This window comes from Poecilia latipinna, unplaced genomic scaffold (assembly GCF_001443285.1).
Source record: "Poecilia latipinna isolate Pla-1442-1.1 unplaced genomic scaffold, P_latipinna-1.0 Scaffold861, whole genome shotgun sequence".
NCBI lineage: Eukaryota > Metazoa > Chordata > Actinopteri > Cyprinodontiformes > Poeciliidae > Poecilia > Poecilia latipinna.
In genome coordinates, this window is record NW_015113477.1 from 209,958 (window position 1) to 236,289 (window position 26,332).

General features: G+C 41.8%; 1 protein-coding gene across 3 annotated transcripts in view; it reads right to left on the reverse strand.

Annotated features, from left to right (window-relative positions):
* The window catches only part of LOC106956979 (paxillin-like), a 40,140-nt gene that overhangs the window by 13,566 nt on the left and 242 nt on the right, over positions 1–26,332 (reverse strand). For 2 of the 3 annotated variants that reach the window (XM_015048134.1, XM_015048133.1), the window contains exons 2-6: positions 5,434–5,594; positions 5,212–5,297; positions 4,866–5,011; positions 4,472–4,664; positions 4,238–4,385 (exon numbers count right to left, since the gene is read on the reverse strand). In XM_015048134.1, coding sequence (XP_014903620.1) covers positions 4,238–4,385; positions 4,472–4,664; positions 4,866–5,011; positions 5,212–5,297; positions 5,434–5,594 — 734 coding nt within the window. Of the gene's footprint in view, positions 1–1,159; positions 3,384–4,237; positions 4,386–4,471; positions 4,665–4,865; positions 5,012–5,211; positions 5,298–5,433; positions 5,595–26,332 lie in introns of those variants that run through there. The other variant, XM_015048132.1, reaches the window with a different exon arrangement.

Sequence of the window (26,332 nt, forward strand, 5' to 3'; positions counted from 1 at the left end):
GGCTCCTTGGGGGGTGGAGGGGTGGGCTCTCGAGGAGGAGGAGGCGTAGGAGGTGGAGGGGGTAGCCGTGGGGGTGTCTGCTTGACTGGTGGGGGCTTTTTGGGCGGCGGGGGAGTTTGCGGAGGAGGGAGCACTTTTCTCTGTGGGGCAGGTGATTCGGGGGGGATGATGATCTGGTGGAAAGAAGGAGAAAGGAAGGAAAACAGAGAAAGGACAGGAATGCAGATAGAATGGAAAAGCCATAAACGAACTCAAACTTCTTAAAACTGCCAAAACCAGGAACTTAATGTCCAACTTGATAGAGCACGATCCTGATACAGCTCCTTGGCATCGGTGTACCTTATCCACAGACGGCTGGATCCCTTCCTCCCGCGTTCTCTGTGGGTTGGACATAACGATGACTCCCTCTGTCAGCCAATCATCTGGCTGTTGCTTCCGCCTGCGCTCCACTCGCCCAATCCCCAGCTTGCCCTGCAGCTCCTCAATGAGTCGATCTTGCGAGTTGCTTTTATTAACAATAATTGGTCCCATCTTACGTCTGAGCAATCCCTCCCTGAACATCGGATGCACATTGGACGTCTCTTTGGTGCGGCGGATTACTGACTTCAGCTGGAGAGCGGATGATAAGGAGGTGTGAGAAGCCGGGTTCATGCCATTTATCGGTAAATCCCATACAAACTGCATAGCAAGCTCGACGGTGCCAGTGCACGACTTCTCACTACAGAGGCAAAACACTCAGCCACTCGCTTCAGGTTATAACTGCCAAAATGCTTTCCATTCAAAAGTTTAATGACTTACGAACCAAAACACCGCAACCTCAAATTTAAAGACATTTAAAAAGCATGCTGGATTGCTAAAGTTAGAGATGCACTGAGAAATCTACTGGCGAAGAGGTGTGCCATAGTTTCAGCAGCTGGTTGGAAAATTAGAAAAGCCTTATCCCTGTCAGTGAATGCACAATTCATAAGAGCCAACACTTCACACAAGCAGCGACACTCTTTGCTGTGGAAGATTACAATGAAGTCAGAGACAAACACAGAGACTTAAAACAAAATGCATTTTAGGGACGGATGACGGTAGAAAATCTTGCGACTGCGCTTATGTTGGCAAATATTCCAGTGACAATATCAGTTGCAATATGCACCTGTTTTTTTCTTTACTCTCTGCCTGTTTGGAAATCTAGGAGTAAAAAAATCTTGGAGTTAAAACAGCTGTTACTGATTGATATAGTTGGTGAGTCACATGATTAATGTTTGAATAAATGATTGATTTTAAAAACTGAAAGATTTCCTTGGTTTAGGTCGCAATTCGTCTGACCACAATGCTGACCAGTTGGGAACCATTGGTCTGGGAATACACACTGAGACAGATGTTAACAGTTAGCAATGTTAACCACACTAAATGCCAACATAAACATACTCTGCAATAACTTCAACTTTGCCTCAACAGTTAAACGCTGATCTACAGCAGCTGCTCTCCAATTCACACACCAAGTGGAAAATAAAACTCGAGCAGCGCATCTCCATTTCAAATAATGAGAAATTAAACCACCAAATTTCTACAGATGACATCAACCTAAATATTGAGAAATCTATGAGCATTACCAGGACTCTTCGCATCCACTTTTATCTAGCCATCAGATGGGAAGCAGACTGACGTCTAAGAAAAGCAAGTGCAAACTTGCGTCGACAACCTTCCAGCAAAGCTTTCAACATCATTGTCAAGACTACTCCCTCAAGCCATTCTGTGATTGCTGTATGACACCACATGCATCACACCACAGAGAATGAAAAATCTCTCAACATGTTTGTACCATTTCACAACCCTTTCAAGACCTGAACAAACAGTTCACCCAAAATAAGCTTCTTTTTGTTTGTTTTTTATCCGTATTTGGGGTTAGAAATTCTTATGACACAACCATTGTCAATAGCTTGCTTGTATGAGGAAGAGTTATAGAAATGCCACATGAGCCGTCGAGTTTCATGACAGCAGCTTATTTTGGGAGAGCTGAGATTGCCTACTTGACCGGAAGCCGACAGTCGATCCACAGCGGAGGGCTGCTGTACTGGCAGGTCCAGCGTTGCATCTGGCGTCCCGGGGCAGGAGGAGGGAGTGAAGCACTCATCTATCCAGCTGGACTCAGTCATGGGTGTCAAGGTTCCCTCTCTGCTATACTCAGGGTAAAATCCATCTTCCTCCTCCCAGGATTTGTCTTCGTCGCCAGGTACAACACAGACAGGAGGCTGGTTCTCAACCAGTCGATTAGAATCAGGAGTGAGGATTTTATCTAAGGTATCGTCCAGTAAAGGTTCGCGGCATGGCCATGTTAAATCCAAGACATCTCCTGTGTTTTCTGGGGAGTATTGGGTGTTCACTGGTACAGCGGCAAGAGATACTGGAGACGCTCTGGGGCTACTGGTGCCTGAGGTAGTGAATGTTTTTCTCAAGAGCTGAGGACTACCATTAGGAACCCAAGAGTCCATTTTTGGAACCGTTACTGGACTTGAAAGCCTTGGAAGTGTTACTGGGGAGGAATTTCTTGGGATTGCTTCAGCACCAGAGCTCTTGGGTAAAACTAGAGGAGTGGATTTATTAGGAAGAGTCAAAGGACTTGCAGTCTTTGGAACGGGACTAAAAAGAAATGGAATAGTCACAGGACTAGAGCTTCGTCCAACCGTGTCGGGACTCGCACTTCTTGGGACAGATAGTGGGCTAGAGAGAGCAGGGATGGTCAAGGGACTTGGACATTTTGGAACTGGACTTGAAAGCCTAGGAACGGTTATGGGACTAGACGTCCTTGGAACTGCATCCAGAGGGCTGGATGCAGTTGGACTTTCACTCTTCGTAACTACTTGAGGACTAGGACTTTTAGAGGCAAAGCTTTTAGATTTTATGTCAGCAGGACTGGGATTTTTTGCTTTAGTGAGACTATGGATTTTAGACTGAGTAACTGGACTCTTGGGTACAGTGGCTGGACTGGAGCTCCTGGGAGCAGCATCTTTACACGCAGACGATTTTGTAACCGAAGTATGAGCAAGACTGCCAACTTCTGCTTGGGTGGGAGGCTTCAAAGAACTGGAGACACCGAAGCCCTCCAAACATACCTCAGACGTGACACTTCCATCATGATCTTTCTGCTGGATTTGGGAGAACTGAAGGCTCTTAGAAGATGTGATTACAGTTGGACATGTAGGGACAGAGCAACCGTCCTCATCTATGTGAAGTTCCAATGAAAGAGAAGCAGAAGACAGGGAAGTGGAGCCCAGAGGCAGAGGAGCATCCTGAGGAGTTATTGATGGGCCTGCTACGGGTTGGGAATCCAGTGATCCAGTGGCAAGAATAGGGTCACCACACTCCTGATTGACAGACAACTGAGAGCCGGACTGAGTGGGCACAGTGGTGAAATGGAGGAGTTGGACAAACAAAGACAACAAACAGTGATAGAGAAAGAAAAATAAGGGCAAGACAATAAGAAGTGAGTAGAGGAAAAGAACAATAGTGTGTTACAGAAGGTGTTTATGAAACTACAGAATACATAAAAACATAAGCCTGAATTAATGAAATACATTTTAATGCCATTCTAGTTTTCTACACCTGCTTTTACAGATTACCTCAAAAGGTCATATACTTGAAAAGAAAGTGGAGTTGAATTTTTTTTACATGTTGCATCACAAACTACACCTTCCTCTGTAACTCTGGTTATAAATTTAGTGAGTGTCTCAAGTCTTTTCTAACCTCTATTGCCCTGTAAGTTCACTGACTTTGTAGGTTTATGATTGTACCATGCTCTGTCCATTCATGGACGCTGCACTGAACAGTGACAGCATGATAAAATAAAAAATAAAATAAAAACAAATAAAAACCCTTCAGCAAGTGGCAATAATACTAAGATTCAACATTTAATATAACTAAATTAAATTTAGGAATGAAAGTTAAGTCTGTACAAGACAAAAATCATACCCTTAGTTGTAACTATGTCCCTGGAAAGCTTAGCCGATGCATGGGTATTTTTTTATGCCTGAAAGTCAACTGCTGATAAAGAAAACGGTAAAACAGAAAACTTTCCATGTGCATGTAAGCAGAACAAGAGAAAACACATAAAGAAAACCAACCCATTTAATTTGCACAGTTAAAGTGAGCGAACACAAGAACAAGCAGTCAATGCTAAAAATACCTCTCTGTGATTAAGTGTGAAAATCTCAAATAGCCAGTCTGCCCACTTTTGAACCCCACTCACATTGCTTTGGACTTTGAAGTCAGACAGGGAAGCCATGAGTTCATCCAGCTCTCGTGTGGCAGAGGACGCAGACATTCTGGCTTGTTGCTGAGACAGGGTCTCCGCTTGTCCATCATTCGGTTCATCTGAGACGACCAAGGGTGTGGGACTAAAACAGGAAGACACAAAAATGAACCGTGTGACTCGTATTGTTTTTAATGTGGCGACTTATTGCCCACAAGTCTTTACTCTTACATGGGCGTGGGCACAGAGCTTTCCAGCTCATCCAGAAGGCTCTCCACACTCGGTCGTGCATCCTGGATTCGTCGCGCTGCTACGACATGCTTCGGCTTTTCCAGGGTGGGTGGAGGGATTTTACCGGGAGCAGAGAGCCCGTTCTCCTGGATGTGGCGGATGGTGCTGCTTGCAGGCAGCGGTGGAGCTACTTCTTAAAACAAAACAAAAAAAGATTCATTTCAATCTTCTGTGCACATACAAAGTTAATTTGACTGTAAACTCAAACACAACAGCAGAACGAGCAAAGGACAGCACAGGAAGCAGAACCACCCAACCACAAAAACAGAAGTGTTAAATATAAATGGTGACATGTCAGTCCTTTCAGAGAATTATGAGAAATTGAAGGAAGCACCTTCTGTGGGGAAGGCAGGGGTGCTCTGCTGGACAGCGTTGAGCTCCAACAGCAGGCGGTCCAGTTCAGACAGGTTGCTGCCCAGTGACGAGTTCATGGCAGCCGGTGATGATGACGACTCGCTGGTCTTCTGCTTGTTAGGAAAACTGGACAACAAAAATAAAACAAGTGTTTAGAACCTGCACTTGTTTTAAACATCCATATTTTCTTGGGTTTTCTAACATAGCACAATGCCAAATGTTAAAATAAGCTCTTGTATGACTGAGGGAATATCTAATTGTTACATAAAGTCTCTACCATCTAAGGTTTTAAAAAGGTAATTAAACCCATCACGCATCATCCTAACCTGTAAACGTGGTCCTCCTCTCCACAGGGTTGGTTTGGACTGCTGCTTTCTCTAGACCACTGACTTTTCTGAGCTGAGCTGAACGACTGAAAAATAAGAATATAAAGCAATCATCCACCAATGAACTGGCGAACTTACAGTCGGTTCCTCAGAGAAGTCATGCAATTTTGTTGCAACAGCTTTGGACGAACACAATGACACGTAGAGCGTGTGTTCATTTACCTCTGAATCATCTACTCCATTCACACTTCTCACCGGCGGAGAGCAGATGTCTTTCTGGTCCTGACCCCCAACAGGCAGGGAGTAGGCGGCTTCGTCAGGCAGGAAGAGTGAGCATTTGGAAATGTGGGATGTTGTGGACTCGAGGTCCGCCAACAAAGCATCTAAGAAAGAAAACAATCAGGACACACTTAATTTTGATACTGATCTTAAGTCTAACTGTAGTATTTTTTAAATTAAATTATACTCTCCTAGTTAGAATCAAAATAGGAAACTAAAAGACCAGACTGATGATTTTCAGCCTGATTGGCCCTGATCAGAGCCTTAAGCAATTGGAAACATTACATATTCAATCATTCTGCAAATGTATTATATGTTAGCATCTCCAGCTAGCATTGACCTTTAAGCAGAATGCAGGAAAGCTAAACTGAGAGCAGCATAACTGATGTGTTTTGTCCATTTGAGGTTTCAACCCAAGTCTGGCATGCAACATGAAATGTTGGCAGCCTTTTAAAAAACTTAGAACTATGGTAAAGATCCAGATCCAATAAAGAACAGCAGAACAGAGGCTGCTGCTAACTGTGCTAATGTTAACTGTGCAAATTGCTAATATAAAATGCTAAAAAGAGTTTAAAGTGGCAGTATTATGTACGTTCAGTCACATTTTTATTAACATCACCAAGTAAAAATAAATTATCAAAGCATTTATCAAAAATGTTTTTGCATTTATTAAAAACCAAAAAGAAATTGACACTTTGAAAATGGGCCTCTGTCTATTTAAGAACCTCCTACTCCGACACTCTGCCATCAGCACATTATCACAACCATGCTTCTACATGCCGTCTATTAACGCCATTTACAAGCATTTTGGTTGGTATGATCAGCTCAACAGACTTGCAGTTCCACCAGGTGTTTGGTAATTGCTGCTGCTGCTAGTCTGGTGGAGCAGTGTGGCTGGAGGTGTGTCCTGTGGGGTGGAAACTTAGCTGGAGACTGCAGCTCTATGGAGGAGCTTTGGGCAAGTGTGAACCCTGAAAGGCTGCCATGGGAGATTCAAAGATTTCTTAAGCATGCATGAATAAGTCAAAGCAACACTCTGTGTATGCATTATGAGACAAAAATGTCGTAACATGATATAAAAAAGTCAATTTTAAAATATAATCACTATTTGATTTGAAATAAAAACATACTTAAAACAGTAAAATCCTGTTTTAAAGTGAACAATTAATAACAGCTCATGTCTGAAAGGTTAGAAAATAATATTTTCTGTCGCTGTTCTTATATTTTTACATCCTGTGGCTCCTGCAGAGAAACTGGACTGGGCTAACATCAGTCACCGCAGGTTAAAACTTTACCAAAATGGAAAGTGTCAACAAAAGAAACCTTCTGGATAAGCACCAAAACTGTTGCTTGTTGCCTTTCCCAGCTTCCCTGAAGGTTGAGAAAACATTATTGCAAGCAAAACCATATAGAGTCATTATTAAAAAGATCTACAACTTCCTCTTTTTACTAAACGGAAATAAAATTATGCAATCCAGCCTCCCATATCTGAGTACTCCACCATGGACTCGTTGTGAGTAATGTTCAACTCATCCTGCATTCTGCTCGCAAACCATCGGCAAGTAATTATTGCTTCTTTCGCAATCTGTCAAAAGCCCATGTGAGCTGACATCAGGCGATCTGAGGTTGTAAAAGTTGAATCACGCAGGCTGTGACAGCCACTCCTTTGGTTACTTAATGACCCTTCCATGCCAACAGTGTTTCAAATCCAAGAGCACTAGTTCAAATGTGTGATCATGCGAAAGTTTCCTCATCTACAAGCTGATTGTCACCAACACTATGTAATATTTCAAGGGGAACACAAGCTAAAATAGTAGGTGAGAGAACATAGCCTTTAGCAATATAGAGGAAGTATTTCTAAAAGCTTGTAGTACAAACTAAAAATATTTAATCTATCTATAACTGACAGCTTTTCCTTTTGATTATTGACTTAAAGTCTAACTAAAACTAGCTGATAAGACACTATAAAATATATATAATATTCTACATGATGTGAGTCGCCAAGGTGTGCTGAGCAGCAAACACCACTCTGAAGCCCTAAACACTGAGAAGAAAATTAGAAACTCAGCATTTCAAGACAACGCAGAGGTGAGACGTACTTTAGAAAAAGACACTCTGTATTCCTAAGAGGTAGGGAGGAGATGGCAACAGAGAAAGCAGCAGCTAAACCCAGTTTACAGTATGCCAGGCAGGAACTACCTCTCCCAACTATCAGATTCAAGGGAACCCAAAAGTGTGGGAGCAGAGGAGAGGGTCACAGCGGAGAAGGGAGGGAGGGGTTAAAATTAAACTCACAGGAGTTAAAGGTTTATCCCTCTGCTGGAACCAGCTCTAACGAAGGAGATACTACTTACACGAACAAGAAAGCACCAACAGCAGTCTTCAGTCAGCCAAGGAATCCAAAATAAGGTGAAACAGAGAAAGCCGAGCTCTTATCAACACAAGCATGCCCAACTAAGGGAGTGGTATCACTACGGTATATAAGAGGTGCAATCAGCTCCTCCTTCACTCTGTTAGCGCAGGCTCCGACTAGGTTTTTAGTGCTCCACGTGCCCAGCCTGTATTTAACCTCCAAATAACACCATAGTATCATGAGGTTGTCACCTTTGCCAAGTTTGTAAGCCTGAAAATGGGGATCAGGTATGCCTGTCATCGGTGTCGTAGTAGGGCAGACAGAACGGAGACAGAGCAGAAGCCGAGCCACATTCATTTGGACCACCTTAGCTTTGGCGTATTTATCGTGGCTAACATGCCAGCTGACTGGGTGTCACAGCGGAGAGTCCTTTCTGGACTCAGAGGCCAGGGTGCATTCCTCTCAGTTTCATTATGGACAAAGCACATCACTCCGTTTACTCTAGGCAAAGTCCGGTAACTTGTATCAAACTCTACTGAGATTTCAAAAGGTTACAGCTTCAAAGCCACTAAGTCGGCCAAGACATGATGAGACGTGTCTCAGTTTATTCAGGCTGTGAGAAAGCGAGAGAGAGCCAAACATTTGACATGAAGGCTTTTTGGTTTTAACCTTTTGAGCTTTTAAACTCGTCATAATCGGTATCAAGGAATCATAAGGTTTCAGAAATTGTCACATTTACTGTTCTTAAGAATGACCAGAGAAAGCATTTTCTCTGAGTTTTGCACCAACATACTGGCTGATCTGTGGCCAATCAGCCAGCAGAAAGGATACAACAGTATATTTCAGCGTTTCTTCAAGTTTTACATTTCTAAAATCGATACTCTTATCAGTTACAGTCAGTTTATATCACAGTAAGGGTTAAATCATATCTTGTTGAGTTTGTATCATTTGTGGTTCCCCATAAAAGATGAAACCATAGAGGATTCTGATTTAACAATGTGATAAAAGTCATTATGGATGCAAGTCATAATGCTCTGAAATTAAAAGAGCTGCCCCCAAATGATGGAATAAAAGAAATTTGTCTGGGATGTTGTGAATTCAGCGAAAATAATTCAAGTCTTGACAACTTCATGAACAAATAAATGTTCCTGTTTGGTTTTTGTTGTCATTAACGACCACAAGTGCTTCAAATCTATCAACAAATCTAGAAGCAAAAAGCCCAGTAAAATGACCTTTAATAATTTTTTTTCTAAAATTCTGATTCAGTTTTAGAAAGTGGAATGATAAATAAAAGATGAAAGCACTGAAGAAGGGCTGACATTTATAAAAACTCAGTAGGAACGTTTCTTTTCACTTGCTTATAAGACCTTCAGCCCTTTAGAAATAAATCTGGTGACAAAAAAAACAACAAAATAAAAACAGTAGTAAATCATATTCTGCGTTTTAGCTTAAAACTATAGTCTAAATACAATAACACAGTGAAACAGAGATATTTTTACCCAATGCTGTCAAGTATGCGGATCTCATACCACCTGATGCCTAATTTACGCCGCTGCTAATGGCCCTCAGAGGGTCTTAATCCTCTGCTAAGTGGTGAAACAGAAACATCCATAAAGCAAAGAGAATGAGGACAGTGTTGAGCCTAAATAAAAGTAAAACCTACCACTCGAAAAAGCGTCAAAGTGGTACCCAGGCGGGTGGACAGAGATAACAATATGCTGAACTTCTGCTGCACCAGAAGAGGAACAGGACAGTCTTCCTGTGTCTACACCTTTGAGGTTTCCTACACAACTTTTCACACATCGTAGCTCACATTTTAGAAATAGCAAACACCCAAAACTCACGAGAGAAGTATCAATACTAAAATAACTTGACAATTTCCCAAATTTAATGTATATTAATTTCACTATGTTCGATTTGGTCCCATTACTTTGCTCAAACCTCTTGAATAGACGGTGAGGATGCATTTCAGGGGCTAGCTACAGCCCACTTCTGATGTCAGAGTAAAGTTTTACTGCAGCTGCAGCCAAGACCTCTGTCAACAGATGTGAGCCCAGATGGTTTACACAAGAGATGGTAATCGACTTAGCTGTGCAGCTGAACTGGATTTCACCCTGGTTACAGGGATTCTGCTGCTCTAATAAAATGAAATAAAGCTACACGTAAATATGAGGCTCGAGGCTACACGAAACACACAGTTTGGGAGTGGTTCCTGTGAGGGTGGTCATCTTAACATCAGAGAGCTCTTGCATCAAAATGACGCAGCTTAAATTAAACAAGTAGCTCATTAAGCTGAAAAAAGTTGGATTTTGTACTATTTAAAATGACTTTGTCCATAGGTTGTGTAAAAGTCTAGCTTGGGGCTGCTTTTGTTTCGAATACAGAGCGAGCTCTACAAGCTGCAACCCATCCACAAACTAGACATGAGCACAGAGGTGTGTCAGCTTCCTCTGCCAAGTAAACATACCATGACACACACACACACACACACACACACACACACACACACACACACCCCCCCCACACACACACACACACACACACACACACACGTTTATCTGGCCATCTTTGTGGGGACTTTCCATTGACTTCCATTCATTTCTACAGCCTAAACCTTACCTATACCCTTTTCCTAACCCTACCCATCACATACCTAACCCTAACCCTAACTAAAACTCAATTCACACCTTAGTCCTAACTCTAACCCCTGACCCAAAAACAGGGTTTCCCCTCGTGGGGACCAGGCTCCGGTCCCCACGAAGAGCAATTGGTCCCCACAACGTAGTATATGTCAGGAAAATCATCCCCACAAGGTATTACAAACAAACACACACACACACACACACACACACACACACACACACACACACTGCAGAGCAAAGCACAAGCTTGGTCCCTAGTGACCAAAACTGGAACTGCAATAATATGAACACCAGCCACTTCGGCTGGTGTCTTTTACAAATATGACCAAAAAATAAATAAACTTTTGCCATTCGAGAACATCATTAGGTTTTGTTGTCCAGCTAACCTTCAGAAATTAAATCAGTATGTCAGGATTTAAAATACGTTATAGAGGGGCGGTAAGGCTGTTCCTTACAATGCGATGTAAAACACGTCATATACAGCAGCCTCCTCTGCAATCACCAGCTGGACTGCACTCATAATGTTTTACATGTTTGAACATGTAGAAAGAGTGATCTTTGATCATTCCTGCATCCTCTGTTCTCTTCAGCTTTCAAGGTTGATTTTGTGCCTAGAGAAGAATCCCTTTGTTGAGTAGTTAATATGGTTTGGATCAATATCCTGCTGATTGACCCAATGAGAACCGATTTGCAGTTTTCTGGGTGGCGTTCCCCTGAGTTTTACCTTCAACTTCTTCAGATTTCAGTGCTTAATGTTGAACATGAAGGCTCCAAAGATCTTTTTAACAGAAACAGATCCAGAGCGTCACAGATCTGTCGCAATACCTCACATTGGGCATGAAAGCCGCTTTAAAATACGAATCCCTTGTTTCGGGCCGGACCCAGATGGACCGCTTGTTGACAAACAGCGTTATCTCACAAGATTTCAGGTAAATTCTTGGTAAGCTTTATGTGTTTACACTTGTTTTGTTTGGGCTGAAAATGTTTTTCTGGCATTCCTCCCAAACAACCAATTGGTCAGTAGATAGCATCGAAATATCTTTGCTGTATTTCAGTGAAATTCAGGCATGTTTTTCCTCTGACTTGAGTGATGGCAATAAAAACATGTTTTAAACTGCCTGAGTGGTGGGCAAGCAAAGACAAAACCAGATAAATAAATTATTCAGCTAGTAGTCAAGCTGATAATCTTTACATGTTCCAGTAAAGACTCAATTAGGATTATGTCACGTATTTATATATTAACACGTACTCCTCGTTTTGTATTATTAAGGTATTTATTTCGTACAAACTTTGAAAATCTTCTGTGCTATTGCCATTTAAATACAATCATTATGGAAATTGTTTGATCAATCTTTGAGGATAAAAAGCCAAAAGTCTTTTTGGCTTTTTGTCCAAAGCTCTACTTTTGCAACCTGCAAAAGTAGAGCTGCAGGTTGCAGATGCCCGGCCTGTGCACCATCATATTTTTTATCCTGCTCTTTTTGTTCATTATAAATATAGAACCTCATGAGGAAAAAGCATTTTTCTGTTTCTTTTCCAAGATTAAAACCCCATTCCTCTGACTTAAATGACATGTTCTCCTGCTTTTCTGATTCTGAAGAGAAGCTAAGAAAGATGGGCCTCCGGAACAGGAACTTACAGATTAGTGATTCAAAGTTCCTTTAATCTAAAACTAGCTTGAAAAAGAAAAGCACATACAAAAAATAAGGAACAGGATTTTCTTTTAATTATTTTTACATTTTCTGCAATTAAAGATTAATTTATTCCAAGGTTTCTATACATTTTTACTTCTAACGTCCATCCTCATTTAGAGCTAATGAGCACAGACGCGTACAAGCATTCAGCACGCTTTTATCTCTGCAACCCAAGTCACGACATTCTGACGCCCATCTGAATTCTAACAGTGAGGAACAGATGTGGGAGTAAACAGACGAAAAACAGGAGAAAAGATAACTAAACCAAGAAAGGTTATGTGTGTGCATGGCGGTCACGGGCCAAATCCTCAAAGGCCAAAATGTGGGTTGACACAGATTAAGGAGACTCCCTTCCTCCCAGATGAATGATGTGCATTTTAATTACATGAAAACTGCTTCACATGGGGCTTATTATAGGAGAGAGAGAGAGAGGGAAAAAAACGATAAGATGAAAAGAGGAGAGGGAAGAGAGCCGCAGCAGAAGAAGGGCTTAAAATGACAGGAAAGGCCTAGTAAAAGGAGGAGGTTGGGGGTCCAGGACAGGAGGAGGGAAAGGAAGCCATTTGAAGAATTTGAGGCATGTTAAAAGTGATGGCTGATGTTAGATCAGCAGCACCTGGATCACTGCTGTTCATGGTCAAACAACTCGAAATTCAGACAAAATCTACACCAGCGTTTCTGCAGGTTTCAACAACTAAAAATTCAGACTTTGTAAGGCCTCTATGAATTAAATTTAATATATGTATCATGCATATATTTTATATTGCACCAGTGCCAGGCTTTTTTTTTTTTGGATTGACAGCAGAAGTGAGCCAGTGGTAAAAACGAATGTGGTCCGGCCAGCTGGCGATAAATTTACACTTTCCCATGACAGACGGGGGGTGGAGAAAAAAGGCTAGCTAGCAAGAGCATATTAGCAGGTAGTTAGCGGTAGCTTCAACCACCCCAAGACACAGAATGTAATGAAGATATCTGTGCATGACTCAAATGTTGGCTTCTATATATAGGATCCTATATATAGAAGATTAAATAGCCCTGCCACAACAAGATTTAAGACCTGTGATTAACTTACGAAAGGCTAACTTACTTTTTAAAATGAATTCAAGACATTTGAAGGACTTACTTTAGGATACATTAATTTAAGTACGGACACCATGTAAACCAAGTGACATGAATTCCCCTTTACAGAGTTTTGTTTTGGTCTGGAAATCAACAAGAACAGCCCAGCAGTAAGTTCTGCCTGCGCTGAACTCTGCTCTCACTGCCCAATCCATTATCGCTGCTGACCACTGCATGGAGTAAATCAATGCAGCCTGCCACTCAGTGCGTCCAGTCCTGTTCATTCAGCTCTACTGGAAGTGATTCATTTCAGGAAGCATGTACTGTAACCGAACATGGGACTTCACCGCCTGCAGGGGGTGCTGTTGAGTCATGTCAACGACAGACACAAAGCTCGCCACTTCTTGTTCTTCCTTTTGGGGCTGGTGTAGAGAGAGAGAGAGAGAAAAAAGGCTTTATCTCGGAGGATTGAAACGCTTTCTCTGATAGCATTTCCCCTAAAGTCCGCAGGGAAACTGTGAGAATGCATATTAGCTGGGAGATGCTGTCTGAACAACACATTTACCTGTGTTTTTTGACCTTTTACTCTGCATCAGCCTGCTCCCATTCCCCTCGGTGCTTCCCTGTGATGTGTTTGATGTTTTGCAAGGTGCGCTCCGGCTGATATGAATTCCTAACGTGCCGCAGCTCGCCTTCCACAGAGCAGGGAAAGAGTGAAAAATGTGCACATCAGCCTTGCAAGATACTGTCATAAGAAGGCAGGAAAGGAGAGGCAATAGCTTTAAAAAGGAATAAAGACGTCCGTAGGAGCGAGTTTTCAGAATGTCAAATTTTAAAATTGTCAAAACTGCAACTTAGGTTTGTTTGCAGCTTAGAAATTTATTACGACAGCCTTCTGGGTTCTGCTGTGAAAGGATTGGCCTTTCGATGCCACATGAGCAGACAGAGAATCGAAAAGTGTGAATTCTAGACATTACTGTGTCAAAAGGGAGGGGGGGGAGGGAGACAAACCCCACCAGGACTGTTACTGATGGGTGTACTTTAACATCGCCCAAATGAAACCCTGTGTTCATCTAAAACAATCCAACTGGCACCTAATTTAACAAGATGCACAGCAAGGTGCAACAGAAAGCAGGGACAACATGCACAGGTGGCTCTCAGCACGGCTGCCGACACATCAGAGACGGGCGGCGGCATCTGGGCCGACTATAAATACTTCCCCACCTGACCCTGACTGCAGGGACAACGGACCTACCATAGATGATTTATGAACATCAAAAGCAGCAGTGGGCCCTCGCAGACCACCCAGCCGGCTTGCGCCACATATCACTACTGCACCGTTTTACACCCCTCTGCACTTACTTGGGTCTGAGAGCCACTGCTGCTCTCACTCACAGCTGGTGCACTTCCTCTGTGAATCTGCATGTCCATATTCTGAAGTGAAATGTGAAAGTTTCACAACTCGTCACGCTTTGTCAGATGCCTTCTAACGCTCTCACGCTTTGTTGCATAACTACCTCAAATTTCTGTGTGTTTTTCCTTGGATTTTACTTAAGCACATAATTGTGAGGTGTAAAGGAAATGACGGATGGCTTCCCAATTTTTGTGTCTACATTTTATCTCCTTTGCCCCGTTACCTAAGTAACAGGCTATAAGTAAATAATGTGCAAACAGTACATTTGGGTGCAATTTAATCTCAGTATAAAATCCAGCTGTTCTGTGAAGCATCATGAGGAACAAGGAGCTTTCAGGGAGAAAGCTGTGGAGACGTTTAGAGCAGAGTTTGAACACAACATCCAACATCTCATGGAGCAGCACTTAATAAATCATTCAGCAATGGGAAGAGTTGTATTAGTTTGAGAAGCAATGACGTCATTGTTTCTGTGGTTTCACTGGACTGCGGTCCCATGTTTTGCTCCATCAAGTGAATGACAATAAACAAAGTATATAAAAGTATATAAAATTGTGGCTGAGGTTCATCAAAACGTAAAAACAAGCAGGTCAAGCAAAGACAGAATGGTTTCGATCAATTAAAGTTTATGTGTTAGGATGGCCTAGTCAAAGTCCAGACCTAAAGCCAACTAAGAATCTGCAGCAAGATCCAAAAACGTTCACGGATGCTCTGCATCCAACACGACAGAGTTTGAGGTATTATAGAAAGAGGAGTGGGCAGAGATCAATACATAATTTTCAGAATTACTCTTCATTATCTGTATTTTTTAGACAAACATTAAAATAGTGCAGCTCTACATGTAATACAGTCAGATCAGTTTTATAGTGACTTAGCTGTTTATAGATGAGCTGAACTGGCCTGAATGAGTATCACTCAGGAGTGTTTCAGCTCTATGAAGCTTTACAGCAGCTTTTAGCGTATTGATCCACAGCCCCTCCAGGGCCTTTTGCACAAATGTTACTTGTGAGGCGTAATGCAAAACACGTCGCAAACAGAGCAGCATCCAGATTCCTGAAGAGCTCTAAACAGCTGTCACTCAAGTTCTACTGTAAAAAAAACACAAAACAGAAGAATCTGAAGATCAAATGACGAGTTTAAATGTTTCACATTCACAGAAATAGGGTAATTATTTAAGGTGGTTTTGTGAGGTTGAGGGAAAATGTGCAAAAAGGCTGGGAATATATTAGGAAAACATATGATTGCCGTTAAATTGTTAACCACTTTTCCTCACTCTCTTTACTTTACTTGGTCATTATCAGGTGTGAGAGTCTCTCAAAGTCAATATCCGTTCAACTGGGACAATGTGTTACCAGCAAGCAGAGAGTGAAAGCGCCGCACTTCCTGATTATGGAGTGAAGTTAATGACGACTTTAATAGAAAATAGAGGCACTGCTTAAGTCTGCTGAAAAATGATCTTTCAATATGGAAATACACAAGCATGGTGTGAACTACTAACATTACAGTTGTCAGCAGGCTAATATTTCCTGGCTCCTCGCAGAGTGCCATATTCAAGCGTATTACTGGAAAATTGAATGAAAGGAAAAAAAATACAAGGCTTCTGCACCCGTGGATGTTACGCCGACCACAACAAAGTCTAATACAACCGCCTTCTTTCTCAGTGATATTTACCAACTCATACTGCAACGAGGTTAAACCAAAAAAAAAAAAAAGAAAAAAAAAAACGTGGGTGTGACACATCATCTCTGCTCGTTTCTTCACCACCTCTAGCTTGGTAGGGAGTCTGCTTTCGCAAATGCAAATTCCTTTTTGACCTCGGTCATGTTGTCATAAGCATAACTTATTCTTTCCACTCCAGTGTCCCGTGGAAGCCTTACGGTTTTAGGAACAGAAATAATGAAGCATTTTAGCCATATTATGATGTCCACAGTACAATTTTAATGAAAACGTACAAATGGAGAGCTGCGGCTGGATATTTTCTCCTGATACATGCAGACAGGATCAGAGGCAGCAGGAGGAACTGAGCTGCTGCCGCAGGTTGGCGAGGTGGAGAGACATATCTGCTCACAGAGGTCTTTGTTGCATGAACAGAGGGGGTTTGAAATTGATCTAACGTAACACAGGAAACCAGGGGAGCTTTGAAAAGAGCAGCCTGTTAATTAGTGATCTGCTTTTGTTCTTTTTCAAAGGTTTCTTGGACCACACGCTTTGTTTCCTTCTTTAGTTCAGTGAGTCTTTTTTAGCCCTATTTTAGTTTCTGAGTTGCAGGCTTTTTAACCCGACATGAATACTATGAGTTGTTAAACTTCACATTGAAATGTGTTGAATTCAGCTGTTCTGATATGCATTTATGGTGGTTTTTGCACTTTTTTGTCTTAGAAATATGTACTTTTACACATGATACCCTTCAACGGCCATTTTGGACAAGTAACTCGTCAAGAAAGCAGGAAAAGGTTTTAGCTTTTTAGCATTTACATCTCCTCTTACCCACATGCACAGCTTATGGGCACTGAAGTTTTTGTATGGTATACAGTTTGCCTGAGTAGCTATACTGAGCAAAGTAAAATGGTTATTTTTTTTTCTACTAGTTCTGTAGATCAAACTCTTAATCTACCATAATCTAACAGAGCTGTTCGTGTGTGGCATTTCTGGGTTTCATCATGCATGAGAGAAAACCACGGTTCACCGATATTTAGCAGAAGAGAACATTTAAGGGTGAAATCTGCTCATTTTTCTGCTTATTTCCTATACTCCATTATTATGAGTCTCTGCAGTAAAATGAAACTGAACTCATTTTTATCAGACCCAAGAACTTTTGCAGCTTAACCGTGAAAGAAAAAGTACAGTAAATTTGACTCGAGGTGCAGCTACTGATAAAAGCGGCGACATCAGCTCATCTATAGGTGGAAGAACGAGTTAAAGGCCTTAAAATAAATCCATCTTTTAAGACGGCAGTAAAATCTCACCCTAAAATTTCCATCAATTAAAAAGACGGAAAAAAAAAAACCATGTCCAAAAGTTTGTCTTTTTTGTACAAAATCACAAATTTCCCAAATAGTTACTACTTACCTAAATGTGCCCAGATGTTCAGTCAGGACAGTAGTTTAAAAAGTTTAAACACAACCAGTTTTCACCTCTTCCACATCACAACCACAAACTCTAAGTGTATTTTGTTGAGATTTCATATGATGAACCATTTCATAACTAAACCAATTAAAGCAGCTGTTTTTGTACAGATGACATTAAATATGGACGTTAATAATAAGGTAGGTGATGGACTAGATTTGATTTGAGGGTAAAGAGGCGAAGGTGCTGAATTCACACTTTTGAGAATTTTTTTAGGCGAGAAGATGGTGTCACTGTTATTTTTGTATTTTGCGCTTGTTTATTGGTTAAATCTTGTATATTTACGACAAGACTGTACATTCATGAATATTTAAGTTAGTTTAATTCAATTAACAACAAAACTAAAATCAACCATCACTAATTTTCCTTCCACTTCACTTATCCACTAGGATCTCTTGGTCTATCGCGTAAAAACTACCTTAAAAGGTTTCTGGGCATATTGCAAAAAAAAAAAAAAAAAAAAAAATCTTCAAAGGGTGAAAATAGTTTTATGAATAACACTTGTCACTGTACAAAGAGTTCCTCTTAGTCCGGTTTTTCCAAGGTTTGCTTAGAAACTACATCAAGTCAAAGAGACTTTATTTAAGTGGAGATTTTAAACCAAATCCACTGAGAGAGATTGAGAGGAGCAGAGCGCTCTAGAAATCTACTGAAGTGAATCTTTATCTTGTTAAGAATTCTCCTTGGAAGAATTACCATCTAAAGTGTGGGATTTAGTTCTTTAGGATGGAGTGAGGGCACTACAGTTAAAATGCAGATGCTTGGCTGAATAAACAGATTGATTTGCAGTTCTTCTAATCAGTTCTGGCCTGCCTGAAATAGGTCACAGCACCAAAATACAAGCAGCTCTTTGTCTCCCCACCAGCAGCGCCAAAGACAGAGTGAAGAAGGTGGAAAAGAAGGGCTTGAAAACTCTGCAAAGCCAAATTGTATCCCTGGAAAAACATTCAACCAAAGCCCCGTGAGTGTCTCTGAGCTCCCAATTCTCCATGGATATAAACCTGTGAAGCGTCATTGACGCTGCCATATAAACTCCATCGGGCCTCCAGCGCGTCGCTTCTGTAATGCGTCTCTTTGAGCAAGTCAGAATCTGACCGCAGATCCAGCTGTAACGGCAAACGCAACGCTCACTTTCGGTCTCGCCCCCCCTCCGCCTCCGTCCGCTCCGCTTCGCAGTTCATCAAAGGCTCGCTTTGTGACAGCTTTATATCCCAAATAGGGCTGCAGGAGCAGTGTGTTAGCGATTGTTTAAACCTGCCACGAGCCCAGAGGAAACCTGCTGGGCTGCAGCTCATTTCCAAATAAAGCAGGGATGTGTTATCTCAGCCTGCAGCCACAGCAACCATGCAAGCTCTAAGAAAAATGACATTTGCACAGCAATTAGAGGAAGAGTCTGAGGAAGAGAGAAAAAAGGATCCTGCAGGTGCATCTAAAAGGCCATCTGACAGTGTGGCAGCTGTAATTATGATACACTGTAGTTAAGCAGAAAAGCAGCGGTTAGAACAGCCTTGTTTCCTCACAGCCCGATCAAATGTTGTAATCACTGCAGCAGCATCGTTCTTTGTGAGAACCGTCTGCAGGCCGTTCCGCAGTCCGCACCAGAGGACTGGCGGCGACGAATCAGCTGAGCCGTCAGTCAGCTGCAGGACTGGAAGAGATGAGAACCCAACAACAAAGCGAGGAGGGAGCGGCACTCATCGGAGCTCAGCGGGGTAGAAGGGCGGTCGATAACCGCTTCAGGCACACAGCGGAGTGCATACAAAGATGCACAATGCAAAAATATGTCCTCGTTTTCGCTTCGTTTCGTCGTGGATAACAAGCTGCACGGAGACGTTCTGGTTGCCTGCAGGGAGCAGCAACAGAGATGGATGGATTTCCACTAGGGAGTCAGGGTTGGGTGATGCGTACTCACAAGTTGCTGTGACTCGCATCATGTCTGGTCTACACGGCGGTTGCTTTTGCAGCAACGAACTGTGGCTGCCATTGCGGCACATCAGTACATTACTGAGGGCGCCTCCTGTCACGAAGCGTGTTTCTAGCTGGACGGGACGCCGCCAAAGGAAAGGGGTCACCGGGCTCAGCTGGCACAAGCACAGAAAGTGGGACGTGACCCCCTGGTTGTTCAGCGCCACCGAGTCCTTGCGCATTTTGTCACATTGCAAACGAAAACTTTTCTGGAGAGTTTCTGGAAAAGGCCGACACGACGCAGCGCATAATTGTGAAGTAGGATTCTTGATTCTCAGTCTTTGCTACGACAAATCTGAAAAGTGTATCATGTATTAGCTGACTACTTATTTGGACTTTGAATTCAGGTCAAGTCGTACAAGGGAAATAAAATACAGTTTTTGAAAATATCTCCTGTCTTTTGTCATTTCTTTTGAAGAAGAAAGGAAAATGAATAAAAATCGGAAATCGTTTTTGCTATGATACAAGCAGAGATTTTATTTTTAACCCATATCACCTTTGTGGGAAAGTGAACATCCGTCCATTCCCACATGGAGTTTTTCACCAAAGTTTTAAATGCACTCTATTTCAATGTTTCATATGTTCCCTAAAGTAAAGTATGCAAACTGCAACCTTTACTTGTTTTGGCTTTTTTTCCTCCCAACAATGGTTTTCTTCTTGACTACAGTTGCGGACTGTATGGCTAATGGTTCAAAAAGTTGGAAGAGGTGTAAATAATTTTTGCACATCACTGAATATCTTTTTCTAACCAGACCTTCAGGATGCAATGAATTTCCTTCCTACCTAGATGGTTTTTTTAAATATATTTTTCTACATATTTTTTCCTCCCTTTTCTTTTCACAAAGTTAAGAAGCAGCATGAATATCGACTGTGGCAGCTCTTACGGAGCGCTGAACCCATGAGAGATGACATGACGGTCGGCTGAGCGTCGAGCTGCTGCTTAGTCAGCTGCACTAACGGAGCTGTCTGTCCACACCAGCAGTCTGTGATCATGAGCGCGCTTAAGTTTGGGCTTGTGTGCGTCTGAATGTGAGTGTGTACTGTACACCATATGCTTCAAAGCCCTGTAGCATTTTGATTTTCAAGTCAAGCAGATGGACAAACCCAAACAGAGATGCTGTGTTGGGGCCTTGGGCTCCTGCTCTGGCGGTGTGTGTTCGATGCGCCTCAAGCCCAGAGAAATTATCACACAGTGCAGGCTGGTGTGCTGCAGCGTCGGCCTTAGTCACTGCAGACTCACGGGCTTCAAAGAAGAAGTTAAGTTTTTTATATATATATCATAAAAAGGAACCTCAAACCTCAACAGCTTTTGCTATAAAAAGAGCCAAAAAATATGTGACAAAGTTCAAGGTTTCTTTTTCGAGATGAAGTGTTTCAAATCAGCATACAAGAATCTTCATTTTACGGTTTCTGTTGCAATGCCTTAACCTTACACGACATCCACTTTCTTACAGTTTCACCGAATTTCACGTGCCTCGCTAAACCGACTTTTAACACTTAATTTACAATTTTATTGAAAAGAAATTTTAAAAAAAATGTAACAAGCTTTTGTCAGATGTCTGTTTTATGACAATAATTTGAAATGTAGAGATAAAAGAAACGGGAAAGTTTTCTCCGATCTGCGAACGGTCCTTTGCCAAAACACTCTTCAATGTAAATGTTGTTACTGAGGGAATACAACATCCTACAGTGATCTGATAAACTTTGATTTCACACCCGAGATAAAAACCCGGGGTAAAACACATCCGGCTGTTGACCAGCTGCATCGCATGTAAGTACGAGCAACATGTGTCCTATGACAGGAAGATTAATAGTTTATTTGAGAAAAACTAGAAGTTCCTTTTCGGAAATGAATCCACATGCAAAACAGTGACAATGAGAAAATATATGCATTTTAGAAATACTGTAAAAGATCTTTATAAGAAGGATACTTGAAAATAAATAAAAGGTATCAATAAATTAGCTGTTGATGCTGCTTGTGTGTAAAAAAGTAAAAAAAAAAAAAGTGTGTGTGCTTAACCAAGAGTTGGAGTCATGACCTTTGATTTTTATTTTGTGGATCAGAAGCTGGAAGGTTTAGAAAGCACTAATGTAGAAGATAGGCTGTCATCTTATTTGGCCACAAGCTGAATTTTAAACCGTTTGTAGAATTTCTTCACAACAAACAAAGAGATGGACAGAAACTTGATGCTTATTTAGCTGCAAAAGCGAAGTGTCAGCTGTAGAAGAACCAAAGATAAAAAAAAAACCCTCTCTTGTACCTCAGTGTACTGCACAGCATCATGTTCACTCTGCAGTATAGGATGGGTGATGGTAGCACACTGGCATCAGATTGCTTCATCTAAGCTCCTTCCATCGGCTTCAGGGACAGACATGAGTTCAGACCATTCATAAAACAACGCTAAATACTACAGTGATAACTCAGGATACTATAAAACCCAAATGCAAGCAAATCTGTATTGTGGGAAGAAACTTAAAAACAAGAAAATGCCCTCATGCAGAAATTTGATGCGACTTGCAGCTTGATGCCGAGTGTAGCACAAAAGAAGAAAAGCTTTTGATGTTTCCGTCGGTCTGCAAACAACAATACAAACTAAATTTAGACCCATCCGAGTATCTGGGTTACTCCAGATCTCCTCTGGTAAAGAACTCTTCTCCTCACTCCCGCAACTTGAGTGACATTTCTAACGCTGAAGCCGCTGTGCTGACAAGCCTCTTAGCTCACGATGTCACCAAAGTGGCATCAGAGAGACAGAGAGAGAGGGAGGGAGACAGAGAGAGAGCGATACGAGGTTACTGTATTCGCAGGCGCATATAAAAAGCAAGCAATAAAATGCCGCAGATCATCAAAGTCAATAAAATAAAGTTAACTTCAGGGGGGCTCGTTGACATTCATGTCTTGTCGGTGCAGGCCCGGAGCGGTGAAGCAAGAAGCAGCGCTTGGCGGTGCTGATAACTGAGGAGAAGAGGGCGGAGGAGGGTGGGGAGCGGGGGGGTCAATAAAAGTTTGCCTGAGAGCGAGCCTCGGTTTCTGAGCGGCAAGAACCGGCAAGGACGATGCAAAATGCAGATAAACGCACACCTGGCGTACTAAAACAAAGCTTTTCGTGCACCCTTTTCAATCCGCCTGCATCCGATTCGCACAATAAAGACTTATCTCTCCTTTGGACCGTCGATAGATCGCAGGGCTTCGGTTTCCTGCGCGGCGTAACCACAGGAATGGTGGGGAGTGGGAAAAGAGAGGGTGGGGCATTGTATAGCGTTAAAGGCAGATAAATGTTGGCTAAGATCCATTCTCTCCCAAAACCCTGCCTGTAGGACCTCCTCTGCAAAAAAATAAAAAAAATAAAGGGTAAAACTGAGGCTGGGAAAAGAGCTTTCAGTGTTAGAATCTCGACTTTCATTAGAGCTGCTGGGAGGATATGGGAAGTAGGAAGACAAAGTGATGGAAAGTGGGGAACAGGCTGGGGGAAGACCTGGTGGCAGGTTTCTAGGTGCTGCTGGCTCAGCTCTTAAGATGCAGGGATATAGGTTTAAAAATAGGAGCAGGTTGTGCTGATGGATCTCCATGGTGCCTCATCACCGTGGATGAAAGCACTCCACGGTGGATGTGCTTTCATCCAACTCTCCAAACCAGATTAAAAAAAACATAACAAAACCAGCAGACCCCTCTACGGCTTTGATATTATTCACAATGAAAGAGCATGGACCACTTGAGTACGCTTCTGTTTGTGTGCCACATTTCTGCCTGGTTCCTAAACCGATGACAGAATTTACAGCCCTGTGACATGGTAATTACACTGGATTGTGTAACACATATTTTTGAAGCAGCTACTTTAAGGAGAGCCCTGTACCAGCTGTAAGCCGAGATGATGCCCATAAATACTGACTGGATATAGACTAGCCAACGACCCTGCTTCACTCTCACTCCCACCAATGACAAGATATCCACCAGGGGAATAAGTTTTAGCTCCAAAAACTGAGCTTTTCCTTAAAATTTCTAAACCAAAGCACTTCTTCTGGGAGCTAAGGCTAACAGCTAGCTCAATAAGGTGAAGGCTAAGGCTAATAGCTAGCTTGATAAGGTGAAGGCTAAAGCTAACAGCTAATTCGATAAGGTGAAGGCTAATACTAGTAGCTAGCTCGATAAGGTGAAGGCTAATGGTAATAGCTAGTTCGATAAGGTGAAGGCTAAAGCTAATGGGCAGCTTGACAAAAACCAGACTAATAAAGAATGTGAAGATATTATTTGCCTTTTTATCGTAATTTAAAAAAAAAAACACACCAACCACTAAAACAGAAAATTATTATCTTCATGGGATATTAATCTTATACACTTTCACGAGAGTCTTTACTTCTTAATTTAGATGTTTTTTTAATTTAGTGACCGGCTATTTTTGGGTTTTATCAGATCTTGCAATTGTCTGTAAAAGATCTCAGTTGACTGCTAAAGTCAGGCCACTCCTCTTTACCCAATGTAGTGATGTTGTTCAGCTGATAAAACAAAAACAAAAAACTATCATATCCGTCTTTTGTGAAAGCGCTGATGCTTATTCTCCACCAGTACAGCGTTGAATCAGGCAGATGTAATACATTTTGGTTTGAGTTGTTTTAAATTGTTAAAATAAGCTCATGTGGGTCACCGTTGGGCAAGCTGTTAGTCAGGATATATTCCCCCTTTATACAAACTCCCTGAAACATGCGACCAGATTTACTGTCAGACGTAAAAGTAAACTGGAGTAAAAAGGTAAAAAAAAAAAAAACTAACAGAACGTATCTGATTTTTTTTCCACAGCCTAGCTTATTTTCATCAGCTGGTTACTCAGACCACAAATATATTTCGCACAGCAGCGTCATTGGTAAAACCCAGTGTTCTACCTCCATTTCCTGTTTAGATCATCAGCTTCTCTGTAAGCTGCCGTCCACAGCAAGTGACAATGATTTAACAGTTTATATATTTATATTTACATATAAAAAGTAAAAGCTATCGATTTTCTTTTAGATCAGAGTCATTTTAAAATGGCAGAAGACCACTTTGGCTTCTCTCAGACCAGCTATTACCTTCAACTAATTTGTTTTTATGCCAAATGACAAAGCCATTGGAGTTATTGACTCCAGATAAGACACTTAATGTGAATCTTTCAACAGAGCCTCATTTTAAAACTCCTGAACTCCCTCTTTAACACAAGTGTCTGTTGTTTAATAGAAACTCCACCTACAGCTCACAGCGGGGGTGGAGGGCATAGCATTTCTTGGACAGCTTTTGACACATTCATCATCTTTGACTTCACAAACACATTCGGGTGTTTTTTTAGCACATGAACTCGAGTCCTGAAATGCATTTCACGGATGTCCTGCTAAACTTATCCTACCAGTCACCAGGGGGCAAAAACTGTTCCAGTGACGAGGGAACTGTGTGTGGGATGGTTTGGTTTTGTTTAAATTTACACTAATACAGTAGGCCTGTTTTCCAAAAGTATTTGGAAAAATGTGTCATCCAGTCACCTTATAACCACCTACTTCACACCTGGTTGTAAAATGACAAAGTGACAGTAGGTGGGAGTGCGAATGTTGTTAGCCTGAGTTACTCTGATAACTATATACATAAAAAAATAACTGAACTTTCTGGCTTGCATGTAAATGCCTTCCCCTTAGTGAAACACAGTGACGGTGGCATCATGACAGGGGGATCATTTTCTTCAATTTGGGAAGCAGTTCAGAGTTGATGGCCGGAGCTAAATAAAGGTAAACTGCGAAACATGCACAAATTGATTCAGACGGACTAAATTAAAACCCTCACCACGCTTGTAGATGTAAAATCTCTCCTGCCCCCCAAATACATTGAAGTGTATCTTCATAACCAGACAAAATGTGAAAAAAAAAAGTTTAAATGATGTGAGCGTTCACAAGGCAATGCTTAAGTGGCAGGGATGTAAATGAAAATGAAACGGTGAGTTTTATTTGAGAAATATGTTTTGTCAAACTACAGCAAGAAGATAAGCGACAGCAAAAAGGGGAAGAGAGGTGGATGATAGAGTATTCCGCTGAGCCTCCCTGTCACCGCAACCTGTCCCCTCAGGGTTTGCATTTAAAGTTGTAACAAAGTGTACGTCTTACTGAGCTCGCCTGGGTTCATCTGTCTGCCCACGACAATATTTTCAGCAGAAATCAACGTTATCCAACCAGCAGCACGGATTTCTATCAATGACGACCACCAGGTCTTATCGGGTTACTCTCCTATTAGAATGATTATATCACATGTTGGTCTGAGGATAAATAAGTTGAGGAAAACCAACACCAGACTAACATATTAACTTTCCCACAGCAGCAGCACGGTCACCAGTGTCCCCACAAACCTTCCAGCTTATAAACACCGTATAGTTAATGATGAGAAACCCGGTGTCCACGCGTTCTGCTTTCTCCCGTCTGCCTGCGCTGCTTTAATTTAACCCAGAAGGACCAATGAATGCGACAACAACCTCATTAGCAGACTTCCTGGGGGTTAAAAAAAGCCCCAATATTCTCAGCTTTGTGCCCGTTTGCCCACGTAGGCGCACGCGCTGCTTTAATGTTGCCTTCTCGCCGAAATAAC